At 44.4% G+C, this 13,325-nt stretch overlaps 1 protein-coding gene and 1 long non-coding RNA gene across 2 annotated transcripts in view; both read left to right on the top strand.

Annotated features, from left to right (window-relative positions):
- The window catches only part of LOC144891951 (uncharacterized), a 38,933-nt gene extending 35,785 nt beyond the window's left edge, over window positions 1-3,148 (top strand). Inside the window, exons 4-5 of the mRNA XM_078777064.1 lie at window positions 21-200; window positions 2,997-3,148. Of these exons, the coding sequence (XP_078633190.1) occupies window positions 21-200; window positions 2,997-3,148 (332 nt within the window). The remainder of the gene's footprint in view (window positions 1-20; window positions 201-2,996) is intronic.
- LOC144892287 (uncharacterized) overlaps window positions 1-13,325 on the top strand; it is a 906,753-nt gene that overhangs the window by 877,877 nt on the left and 15,551 nt on the right. The gene's annotated exons all lie outside the window — the stretch shown is intronic.

The following is a 13,325-nucleotide window of genomic DNA, read 5'->3' as shown; positions in this document are numbered from 1 at the left end:
ATTATCATCTTTGCAAACACATCAAAGAACACACACAGGAGAGAGGCCTTATAAATGTCCTGTGTGTGGGAAGGATTTTCCTCAATTATCATCTTTGCAAACACATCAAAGAACACACACAGGAGAGAGGCCTTATAAATGTCCTGTGTGTGGGAAGGATTTTCCTCAATTATCATCTATCTATAATTCCAGCAATCTCTGTGTGTATGTCTGTGTGTCTGTGTGTCTGTGTGTCTGTGTGTCTGTGTGTTTGTCTGTGACCGCTGTTTCTCGACAACCACGGGTCCGATATACTTGAAACTTGCCAGGTATATTGCTGGGGACCCGAGGATGTGCCTTTTCAAGGTTTGTAATTAATCGGACAAGTACCTACCGAGCTATGTCCAAAAAACGCTTCAACCAATCAGAGAGCAGCGAGCTATCACGTGTGCCGAACCGTTAATGCAATGCAAGCGTTAATGCGTTAATGCAAGGCTTTTCTTTTTTTCCCTCTTCTCTTTCTACTTTTCCTTGCGATTAAATTGCAAACAGCCAAAATACGTTGGCGCTAATTGAATAATTGGCCATTAACACTAAAATAATCGTAACTGCGATATGCCAACTTCCGGACAGTGCAGCCTTCCATGTTGTTGTTGTTTGCAGCAGCTGTTTGCAGCAAGGCAAGGCTTTTCTTTTTTTCCCTCTTCTCTTTCTACTTTTCCTTGCGATTAAATTGCAAAAAGCCAAAATACGTTGGCGATAATTGAATAAATGGGCATTAATAGATAGATAGATAGATATGCGATATGCGAACTTCCGGACAGTGTGCGCGTTACGAGCTGACCGCCATTACGGTACGTAATTCGATTTCTTATGCGCATTATTTCTCCCAATTCAGTCAGAGCGAAGGGCGGAAGCGAAGAGCGTTGTTATTTTTTGTTTACGGGCGTACGGGCGGGGTAGAGCGTACGGGTAGCGTTTTTTTTTTTTTTGGGCAAGGAACGGGCACCCACGTACGGGCAATGCCCTAGTCTTTACAAACACATCAAAGAACACACACAGGAGAGAGGCCTTATAAATGTCCTGTGTGTGGCAAGGATTTTGCTCATTCATCACATTTACAAAGTCATCAAAGAACTCATGCCGGAGAGAAGCCTTATACATGTCCTGTGTGTGGGAAGGATTTTCCTCAATTATCATCTTTACAAACACATCAAAGAACACACACAGGAGAGAGGCCTTATAAATGTCCTGTGTGTGGGAAGGATTTTGCTCATTCATCACATTTACAAAGTCATCAAAGAACTCATGCCGGAGAGAGGCCTTATAAATGTCCTGTGTGTGGGAAGGATTTTCCTCAATTATCATCTTTACAAACGCATCAAAGAACACACACAGGAGAGAGGCCTTATAAATGTACTGTGTGCGGGCAGGATTTTCCTCAATTATCATCTTTACAAACACATCAAATAACACACACAGGAGAGAGGCCTTATACATGTCCTGTGTGTGGCAAGGATTTTGCTCGTTCATCACATTTACAAAGTCATCAAAGAACACACAGGAGAGAGGCCTTATAAATGTACTTTGTGCGGGAAGGATTTTGCTCATTCATCACATTTACAAACACATCAAATGATACACACCGGGGAGAAGTCTTACCAATGCTCTAAATGCCTTAAGGCTTTTGTTGATCTCTTCAAGTTGAAGCGACATCAAATAATACACACCAGAGATAAACCTTTCAAGTGCTCTGAATGCTTCAATGCTTTTGTTGACTTCTCCAATTTGAAGTGGCATCAGATAATACACACCGGAGAGATGCGCTACACATGTTCTGTGTGTACCAAGGCATTGTTGTATCAATCCAAGTTGAAGCGGCATCAAAAATCCATGCACAAGAGACAAAGGAGAGAAGACCCACAGGTTAAGCCCGACAGATCTTCAAGGAGATAGCACGATTGATCCAATTCACCACCATCTCAAGTCACTCCACTCCACTCCACTCTCACCTCATCCAATCCGTGATATTTTGTACCCCTGTTGACAACCCACTCCAAACCCTTCTTCCAAATTTTCTTCTGCATCCATCTTGTCGACCCCATGCATCCGCCACTACCCATCTTTCCTTCATACTCGTCTTATTTGCCCAACTCTCCCTCTATTTTATCCTTCACCTCTGCTGTCGTTGTTTCCCTCCCATTCCTCCTCCCCCTGTTTCTCCTGCTCCTTTTGTTCTGTTGTTTCCTGATCTGTTCAGTGTTCTTGCTCTTGACTTTTATTCAAAAAAGTGTAGGTTCTGTAAGGTAGAAACAGAAAATACCGGTCACCTTCTTTCAGGATATGAAAAGACAACTGTCTGAATAACTGCATACACAAAAGGACAACAATGTGTGCAACGTACACCATTGGGACATCTGAAAAAAATTTCAACATCTGGGTCTCAGAAAAAATCAAGGAAGCATGAACCAAAAGCGATTGGTTGAACATGAGGATGCAGTCATCACGTATGACCAAATCATCCCATAAATTGTGAACAGAGAAAACAAAGCATTGCGACAGGACATTGTACTTGTGCATGAAAAGGAAAAGATGGCATTGCTAAAGCCGCTGTCACACCTTGACGTTTTAGCCAGCGTATGCCGACGTATGAAAAATTTGGCGAATACGCTGGCACACGTCGAATATGTTATGGGTAAGTTTTGTATACGTTAAGAGCATGCTGAAGCACGCTGGCTTACGTCATAGTACGCCGAGTTCGTTCACAAATTTTGTGCATGCACAAAATTTTTCGACGTATGCCAGCGTATGACTCACACGTTCCGCATACGCTGGCCATAAGTTGTAGGCACGTTAGGCGATCGTTGACACACGTCGACACACGTTACTTGTAAGTTACTCATAAGTCGAAATACATCGAGATAATGTCTAGCGTACCTGAAACTTATTTCTAACCTATGAGTAACGTGCTTTGAACCTATGTGTAACATATCTCCAATGCATATTGACGTATGTAGACGTATTTGACGTCTTCCGGATGACCACAGAACTTACTGAACGTGTTTCTAACTTACAGCTACCATATAATGGCGTATTGGCAGCGTTTAGGGGAATTGGTATAAATGGGGTTCACAGGAGGAACCCGTCAGTGTTCCAGACTCCATGGTGAGCAGATGTCCATGTCATCCGAGAGATGGAGGATCCGGCAAGGCTGAGACGAGAATACCTTCTAGCTGTCCTCCAACATCAACATGACCTCATCGATTTGACACTGTACAAGTTGCATGCCAATAGAGCCAGGAGAAGAAGAGGTGAACGGAGGAGAAGGAACTGGGTGAGACCATGTATCGGGAGGCGACGGCAGTTTGGCATGTATGACCAGCTCGGGTGTGGGTGATGATGGATCCTCCTTGCGTCCACGGCCACGGCCATGGCCAGGAGACTTCTTGGCAGCATTCTTCGAAGTTTTCTTCGGCATGACGGTGATGTTGACACTTCGATGTCTAGTGCGGTTATGATTTGAATTGTCGAGCGGCAGCCTTTTAATAGGCTACGCCACGTGATCGTCGGCGATACGCTGCCGCACGCTATGCATAAGTTAGACTATCGTTGGGCATAAGTTGTGAACGCGGACAACACGCTAAGCATTCATTGGTATAAGTTATCTATAAGTTATCGAAACATTCTGTGTACGTTACTAATACGTTATGCATACGTCCAACTCGTTATGAGTACGCTATTATACGCCCAAAACTGAAAAAAAACATCGATAGTTCAGCGAACGCCAGCGTTTTAGATAAATTTTGATACGTCGGCATACGCTGGCTAAATCGTCAAAGTGTGACAGGGGCTTAATCAAGGGGTCAGTAACCAGCGACTTTGATCGAAATAATGTGGAAATCAGGAAATTGACCAAGTAATCAGCATCTCTAAAATGAGGCCAAGAGAACCTGGAAGCTGTAGAATTCTGACAAAATGGGATTGATAAAGAACCTCTCTTAGAACTTTAAAACAGTCCCCAGGAATCGTTGGACAGACTAAAACAATTGGAGGCTGTCTGTGGTACAATGACAATCCTGGAAATAATCCTTCGAAGAAAACATTGAGAAGAGTTTTTCACAATTTGGATTGTGAAACATGATATTTTACCGAAATGGACGTGGCTACTTTGAGTCCTGAGAGGACTTCGTTCCACCTTCTGAAAACTGCACATCGATATTCCAACAAACGAGAGAAGCCCTTCTTGTGTTCTGATTCTAATAAGTATTTTCCCATTTATCATGATATGAAATGCATTGAAGGATAGACAAAGCAAAGAAGCTTTTGCTGGTGTCCCTCATTTGTGGATGGTAAAATGCATGCACCCTGCCAAGCTAAATCCCTAAATAATCAAACTCATTGAGGAAGCAACGGAGCTCTGGAATACCACATTGATATTGCAGCACTGAGACGGAAAAATCGACACATGACAAAATGGGTGCTGACATAATGGGAATGATAACACCAGAAGTGAAGATACCACATGTGTTCTTCCAGGGTGACTGTCTATCTCCCTCTTGTTTTGCCCGGCTCTGGAACTACTGAGCAAACTCATTGATGATCAAGGACAGGAATACACCCGAACATCAAACAGAATAATGTCCAATGGGTCAGGAAAAGTGACACATCTAATGTATATTAATGATTTAATGTTCTTCGAACCAAACGACGGAAAATTTGCAGAACCATTAAAACTGGTAAAATGGAATTCAGACGACTTGTAAAATGCTGCTAAATGTGTGGAGTGCACATTCATAAGAGGTTGACCAACAACATTGGATAAAATAAATATCGACCTCAGAACAACAATGCAGGAGCAAGAAAATAAAACATCATGCATGTACCTCAGAGAAGAAGAGTGTGACCAACTATTTCGCAAACCAATTGCGGAAAACAATTGACAGAGAATATCTGCAGAGAACGAGGCAAATTCGAAAAACACATCTCTTCCCAAGAAATAAAATGGAACTTGAAAACCAGCCCGCAGTGCCAGTTTTCCAACATATTGTTGTAGTTTTGTATTCTCTGGGATATTGAAGCACATACACATAGAGTAAAGCGAGTTATATCGTAGTATTCTGTTTCGCTATTCAGGATATAATGCATTCATGTGAGCAGATATGGCATTAAGAGTGTTTAGTTAGAAAGCCCATTTGTACGTTTCCTCTTCCATACACTCTCTGCATTCATGTCGCATGTTACATTGTCACATGCACCATCTACAGTCCCTCCGCCAAATAATCCTTGCTCACACAGCCTGCCATAGTCAAACCCCCAGCTTCAACACCACATACAGCTGCACCAAATCGGATTGGTGAACACCTGAGACCAATTGACCATCTCAAGGGAGACAGTGCACTAGAACTGTGAAGGCCAATCAACAGTTGTCATCAGGAGTTGGGGTACTGAAACACCAATCAGGTACGAGGGGGAAGGATCTGTCGGCAGGCAAGCTCCTCCTACTGACTGGGGGAGAGGGGTGGAGATCTGCAATGTGAGTAGGTGGGTGCAGATTCTCATAAAAAGCAAGAGCTGAGCTCACGAACAAACGACAGGACACGTTACGAGTCACCAGCCCTCCTTGAACCCCGTTCAAATTCTCCTTGTGCATATTCTCATCCGACCAGCCTTCATCCATGTTTTCTCTGTATTCCTCTTTCTTCCTTTGTTGTTCAGTCTGCTTTCCATGTCGTTTCATTTCTTTGTTCACTTTCTTTGATTCTCACGCTTTATTTATCTTACACTTCCAATACCTCTTGCCCCTTTGGACCTTTGCATTGAATCCAGCTTGTTAATCTGCGCCACCTGAACAGACAAATTCCCACTTCGCCTTTTGATACTGATGGTTAGTTAAGCGTCTGTGACGCAATGAATTGCTTCCTGCACTTTCCCGCTAAAAATCACATGTAGCTCATGCTGCGTATGAACCATCAGCACATGAAGAAGGCAGTACATCGGGAACAGTGAGGAGTGACCGCGAGCGGAGCGTGATTGGTCTGGACACCAGACAATCATCAGAATTATTGGTGGCACATGGTCATCCGAGTTGGTGCAAGGTGTGAGGGGGCAGAACACACCAGCTGTCTCTCTCGATTGCTCTTATCCCAGATGAATGTGGTGCCAGCTACCTCACAGAGTTGTGAAGTCATTGCTAAAGTTCAGAGGGCAGGTCTGTCATGTTGTGGATAATGTGGATGTATACATACTCTGCATAATTGTGAATGTAACAGCCATTATTTCTCCCTTTTTAAAATTTGGCTGATTCTTGTGCACTAAAAGGCCTTTTCCGAAGAAACTGTGTCCTGATTTATTTTGTTTGCGGCTTCGGATAACTGGGGGTCAATCGAGCTTTGTAAGCGCTCGAAGCGGTTACTTAACGAGTCGGTCCACTCGGCCGACGAGTTAAGATTGGTTATGTCATCATCAGCACGGTACCCGCTCATACTCGGGCTTTTTCATGTATGGTAGCACGACTTTGGGTGTGTAGGATTGGCAATCATCGTTATTTAAAGATACGCCATCCTCTCAGAGTTATCCAGAGGCAACGTGCTTCTGTGGCCAAATCATGGACATTCTGAGGAGGATGTGGCAGACATCGAAGACGGCATTCCATTTCAGCCCAGACATGCTCAGCAGCCCTGCGCCATATCAGCCCCACGCAGCACCAGCACCTGCAGAGCACCGGCAATGTCGTGCATCGTTCAACACCACACCAGCCTGTATGGGCCATTCCGGGCCCTAAAACAGCTCAAGCACGTGCTCGTTCCTTGTTGTTGTGCAAGCCCTGTTATTTCTTTTTGGTGCCATCGTAGGTTTTTTTTTCTTCACTTTACCTTTGTGCAAATGCCTCCCGACTCATTTGTCCTTTAAGCGCTTGACATGTCTCTATTTCTTTTCATAAACCCCATTTTAATTATTGCATGTTTTCTTGTCTTTTTACTCCCCCGCGTTGTGTCCAAAGTTTGGCATCAGAATGGAGCAATTCTTGGGATTTTGTAAAGGTTAATGAGCAGTTAATTGAATGCAGTGCGAATTTGGTAAGCTCTGCGATCTTCAGGAGCGGCAAAAGCTCCTGGCCGACAGGTGGCATTAGTCAGACCCATTGCCGCGACAACTGGAGTCAGTCGTGATTCTCGGACCCTGGTTCGAGTCTCCACACATCTGTCAAATTTCATGGAGAATCTTTGCTTTCAGATTGAGCATGTACGAGAAAGTGGACAAAATGGTGGAGGTTCACTTAATGGCGGACGGTGAGAAACATATTGCTATGAGGCAAGCTGGGGCCAGGGTTAGGTGAAGATGCTGGGCTTGGAAACTCTCCCACTCCTGACGTAGGTCAGAGCGACTCTACTCTGGGTTCTGAGTGGATGAGTCAGGAGGTTGGCTTGCATCGAACCAGGAAAGTATGCTGGTGTGGGTACATATATATATCGAATAAATAACCACCTTTAGAGGCCATTTTTCCCCGCAAAGCGAAATCACACACACACATCAAACACACACACATCAATCACACACAAATCACACATTTCACAACGAGGGTACTCAGTTCCCAATCCACTGGAATGCGGCCTTCTTTCACCACCAGATTACAGATCTCTGTCATTCTCTTCACACCCCAACTTCCTGCTGCCTTCAACATATCTCCCACAACTCCCGTCGGCCCTCCCGCTTTTCTGCTCTTCGCTTCCTCAACTTCCTTCTCAGTTATCTTCTCTGCCGGTCCTAAAACTGGGTTACTCTCTATGTTGCCATCCCATTCATTCTCTGTATTCAACAGCATTTCCATATATCTTTTCCATCTTCCTCTAATTCCATCTGGTTCCACAACGATTTGTTCCACTTCATCCTTCAAGCATCACACCCCCATACATGTCATAATGAAAAAAAAATTGGGGGCAATAATTAAAAGAGGAATGGTGGGTTGGTTTGCAGGGGTCAATAAAGATAGGACACAAAAAGGTGAGAGATAAAAGGCAAGCAAAGTTGTTCTTGAAGCATGCATAGATCAATTGAGGGTTTGCAGAAGTTAGGGCTGGCTTATTGTGGATTGAATCGGTACAAGCAGGGGTAGAGAGAGAGAACTCCAAGGACGTCAGGAAAAGATGGGGATTTAAATAGCGAGCTCATGTAATGTGTTTAATAAAGTGGTGTAAAAGATGCTGCAGCAATGGTGGTAAACTCTCAAAAAAAAATCCCCCCCTACCACCTTTAAAATCTTAATTTTATTAGTCCCCTGCCCAGAGGGGACTTTAGGTTAACTTTCTGTCTGTCCGTCCATCTGCCCACAACACCTGTGGTTTTTCGGACTTTTTCCCCATAACCTTAAACATATTCAACTGAAGCTTGGTACGTACATGGCTTTATTATGATAATTTGCGGAACAAATTTAGGTTTTGGGGTATTTCCCTAATTTTACACGGTTATGCCCTCTTTGGACTCAGAAAATATCACATATTTCAGTGGGTCAATTTCATGGGTCAGACACAATGGATCATTTTTCCAGACTTTTCCCCCTACCCTTTAACATATTCAAATGAAACTTGGTACATGGTTTTATTATGATAAATTACAGAACAAGTTTAAGTTTCAAGGCATTTCATCAATTTTTTTCAATTTGTTATGGCTTTACTATGTAAAATATTGGGACTGGTAGGGACATGTATTGCAAAGCAATTCTCCCTCTTCTTTCAATTGCATTGCATACTTGAACACTATAGAACACAAATCGCCTTTTGGCACTTTCAAACCATTCCGTTTAGCAGTACTTGGACAAAACGTTATGGCATTTGACGTCATCACGACCAATCAAATTTGCTGCTCGCAGACCCCGCCCATGTCCTTGATTCCCAAGACTGCGTGGGATAAGGTGTTCTATGAACTCTGGTTGGGAAGGTTTAACTTTCTGCCTTCCATGGAATGCTTCGTACACAGATTTTACCTTTTGATTGATTAGCACAGACATATGGCCTGTTTTCCATGAAAATGGAGCACATTATGCTTTTTTGTTGTTGTTACATGTTTCACAGCAATTGTGATTTCTTGATGGTTTTCTGAATTGTCTTTGCACAGAATCAATTGAAAATGGTTTCTTATTCCAAGTCAAGTTCCCAGTTGTTTAAGAGTGAAGTTTCTTTCAATCAGAACATGACACAGACTTCTTATCGGGAAGTCAACAAATATAGCAGTGTATTGACTAAATTTGAAGGGATTGAGAAGTGCTCTGTTTGCAAGAAAACATTTATCTCATTCAAATCTTTAAAGAGATGGTCAAGCAATATGTAGATGTGTGATGCTATACAAGTGCACTGTATGCAGCAAGGAATTATATTGGTGATCATCTTTGAATTACCATAAAGTAAAACACACAGCAGAGAATATAGATTTGAAAAAACACAAATGTGAATTACAAATGGGAGAATGACAAAAGAGCAGGAAGATTTTTAAAAAAGCGCTTGACAGACCATGGATCGACAAGGAAGGCTCAATGGAATGGCTAAGAATAGGTCAAATTAATTGGGATGGAGAACGAGTCGTCATAAATGCCCAAGACCAAGGACACGACACGAATGGGTTTAGGAAAATGGCGAGTTTGAGCCAATTGGACCATTTTCTTCTTTTTTTTTTGTATACAAGATGGAGGCTCGTGAAAGAGCCAACATTAATCACACAAAAAGTCGAACCGACACATAAAACACAAAGTAAGGGGAGCGGAAGACAAGATGGCTCGAGAGGGCGAAGGACACAAACACAACATTTGAGAGCAGAGACATCGAGAGAACTGTGGGAGGGAAAGGGCTTTGGGGGAGGTGGGAGAGGTGTAAAACATATGGACACTGCAAGGACTTCCAGGAAAGAAGTTGGAATTTCGAAAAGGTGTATCTGGGGTGAATTAGCAGGGGTAGAAAAGATCAAGGTTTTGGATGGGGGAAGATAAGAGATGGTGGTGAACAGCTGTTTTAAAGACCTGGAGGGAGGAGTGGGATTGAAGGGAGTGGGGGAGTTTGTTCCAGAGGCGGGAAAAAAGGGGAACAAGGGAGTGAAGGTGAGCAGAGAGCCTAGATTTTGGCAGTTTAACCATAAGAGGATTGCTGGCAGATCTTGTGCGACCTGTAGAAATATTTGGGGGACAGAGCACAGAGAGAGCTGGAGGAGCAAGGCCGGAGAGGAGTCGGTAGAAGACAAAAAGACCACCAACCTGCCTGTGGTGAGTGAGTGAAAGGCCCTCAGAGTAAGCTTCATTGAAGGAGATTCCAATGATTCTGAAAGCTTTGGTTTCAACAGCGTGAAGTCGAGCTCGGTGTGAGGCAGGAGCACCGACCCAGAGCGGGGAACAGTATTCCATTGAGCTGCGGATGAAAGCCTTGTATGTGGTGAGGAGCTCAGGTGTGCCAAGGAAGGACTTCGCACGACGGAGGATGCCCAGTCGGCGACTGGCTTTGGATGCCAGCTTGGAAATGTGGTTTTCCCAAGAAAGATCATGGCAGATAGTGAGACCCAAAAGCTTGAGCAACAGAACTTCATGGAGAGGATTGTTGAGAAAGTAGATGGGAGGGTTTTCCAGTCGGTCTTTTCGGAGAGACAAAGTAAGAGTGTGAGATTTGTCAGGATTGAAAGACATGTTCCACTTGTTTGACCAGTCTGTGATTTTGTCCAGGTCTGCAGAGAGTGAGGAGGTTGCAGACTGCTGATCTGAGGGATGGGGAATGGAGCGGCAGATTGTGGAGTCATCAGCAAAGAGATGGAGAGGATTTTCCAGAGAGTCGGAGAGATCATTGATACAACAACACAACAACAACATGCATTTTAAGGCCATTTTCCCTGCTAGAGCGGGGGTTAGCCTTGCGGTCCCCATGACAATCTTCTCCATTTTGCCCTATTTTCTGCATCTCTCCTTGTTAACCCCCTTGCCCGCATTTCTTCTTCCACCATCTTTAGCCAAGTCTTTCTCGGTCTTCCCCGTCCTCTACTTCCTTCTACATCAATTTCCATCACTCTTCTCAACCAGTCACTTTCATCCTTCCTTAACACATGACCAAACCATCTCAGCCTGTTCCTCTTCACAGCATCTTTCACAGTTCATCATTTGTCTTCCTCTCTCTCAACGATACTCCGCACATCCATCGAACCATTCGCATTTCCACCCTTTCCAGCCTTCGTTGCTGCTCTACGTTCATTACCCATGTCTCGCTCCCATAAATCATAACACTTCTCACACATGCAGCATACACCTTTCCCTTCAGCTTCAGCGACACTCTCCTCCTCATCAGCCCGCCACTCAGTTCCCGAAACTTCTTCCATGCACATCTCACTCGAGCAACCGTTGCCGAGTCTGATCCACCTTCTCCATTCAGCATGTCTTCGGGGTAGCAAAATGTTTTCACACCTTCCAGCTTCACGCCGTCTCCAAGATCAAACTCAACATTTCCTCCATCTGCAGCTCCCTCTGTGCACACCTTACATTTGAATGTAGCTGCCACAGTGGTTAATGACCCTCTCAGACCACTACATTTTTGATGAACCCACTCTTCGCACATTTGTACATTGAATGGAGTTCACTCCGACATCCTTCCTGCACACAGCACACGGCCACTTCCCAGTTCTTTCCACCTCACCACATGCTTTACCACTTGCCATCACCTTCGTCTTTCCGATATTCACCTTCAGACCTTTTGTCTCCATACATTCCTTCCACTTGTTCATCTTTTCCTTCAGTCCATCCATACTTTCCGCAATCAACACCAGATCATCTGCATACAACAACTCCCACGGTAAACCCTCCTTTACGTTCTGAGCCAGCACCTCCTTCACATCTACAAATAGTAGTGGACTTAGTACCGACCCCTGATGCACTCCCACCTTCACCTCAAACTCACCACTGTTCCCGTCCTTCGTCCTTACAGCTGTGCGCGCTCTTTTGTACATTGCCATCACTACTCTGATCAACCATTCCTCCACTCCTAACTTCCTCAATGCCCATGTCAATACTTTGCGTGGAACCCTATCGAATGCTTTCTCCAGATCCAGCGTGGAGAGATCATTGATGAAGACCAGAAAAAGCACAGGGCCCAGAACACTACCTTGGGGAACTCCAGCCAGAACAGGAAGGAGCGATGAGAGAAATCCATTCAGGGCCACACGTTGACTAGGACCAGAGAGGAAGTCTGCAAGCCAAGCGTGGAGATTTCCATGGATACCATAGGAGGAGAGTTTGGTAAGCAGAGCTGGGTGCCAGACCGTATCGAAGGCACTTTACACATTTTTTGTGTAAAGCGGTAATGTTTGCTGATTTCCAAGATCCTGGCAGATGACCTTGAGCAAAAGAGAGGGTGAAAAGAACAGAGAGAGGGTGAGATAGAGCAGCAGAGCAGTATTTTAGCACCCGTGGGCTGATGCCGTCTGGTCCCATTGCAAAATCAGAGTCGAGGTTTGACAAAAACTTCTCCACCTTGTCAGGAGAGAGGGGCACAGAGTCCAGGAGCAGTTGGGTTCGAGTGGGAAAGGTGGAAACAGAGAGAGATGGGTTTGGGACACAATATTTTGAGGCAAACACAGAGTTGAGGCATTCGGCTTTGTCACGTGCGGCGTCAACTGTGTAGCCATTTGAGGTGAGGGAGGGGATAGAAGGGGAACAAACACCAGAAACGGATTTGACCAGACGCCACCAGGATTTGGAGGAAGGGGACAGGTTTGAGAGTTCATTCTTGAGTGTGGAGAGATAGTGCTTCCTAGCACTCCTGAGGATAGAGACACACTTGATCCGAGCTTGGTGGAAGGAACTGAGATTGCCTTCAGTTGGATTTGCCTTCCAAGAGGCAAAGGCAAGTTGTTTCAGGGCGACTGCCTCACCACAAGATTCAGTGTACTATGGACGGGAGGAAGGGTAAGACAACTGAAGATGAGATGGGATAAATCTGTGCAGTGCATGAGAGAGAGCAGTTTGCTTTGGAAGAATTCCCAGGAAGAATTGATGTCAGAGGCAGTAGGGATGGGAGATACAGGTTTTGGTTTTGTGGAGGTTTTACAGGAGATCCAGGGAAATACAGGTTTTGTGGAGTTTGTGGAGACAGAAAGTACAAGTCACCTCCTTTTGGGATGTAAAAAACTCATGTCAGAAACAATTGTACACAGAAAGACATGACAGCATCTATAGAGTAATCCTTTGGCACATCTGTAAACATTTCATCATTCCGGTCCCAGAACAATCATGGAAACACAAACCAAACTCGATCCTTGAAAATGAACACATGGTGCTCACGCATGACAAGATGATCCCATCAAGTGTGGACATTGCAAACAAAGCATTG

Source organism: Myxine glutinosa, chromosome 5, assembly GCF_964187855.1.
Source record: "Myxine glutinosa chromosome 5, kmMyxGlut1.1, whole genome shotgun sequence".
Lineage (NCBI taxonomy): Eukaryota > Metazoa > Chordata > Myxini > Myxiniformes > Myxinidae > Myxine > Myxine glutinosa.
Note: the sequence above shows the minus strand (reverse complement) of the source record. Positions and strands in the feature narration are given on the sequence as shown.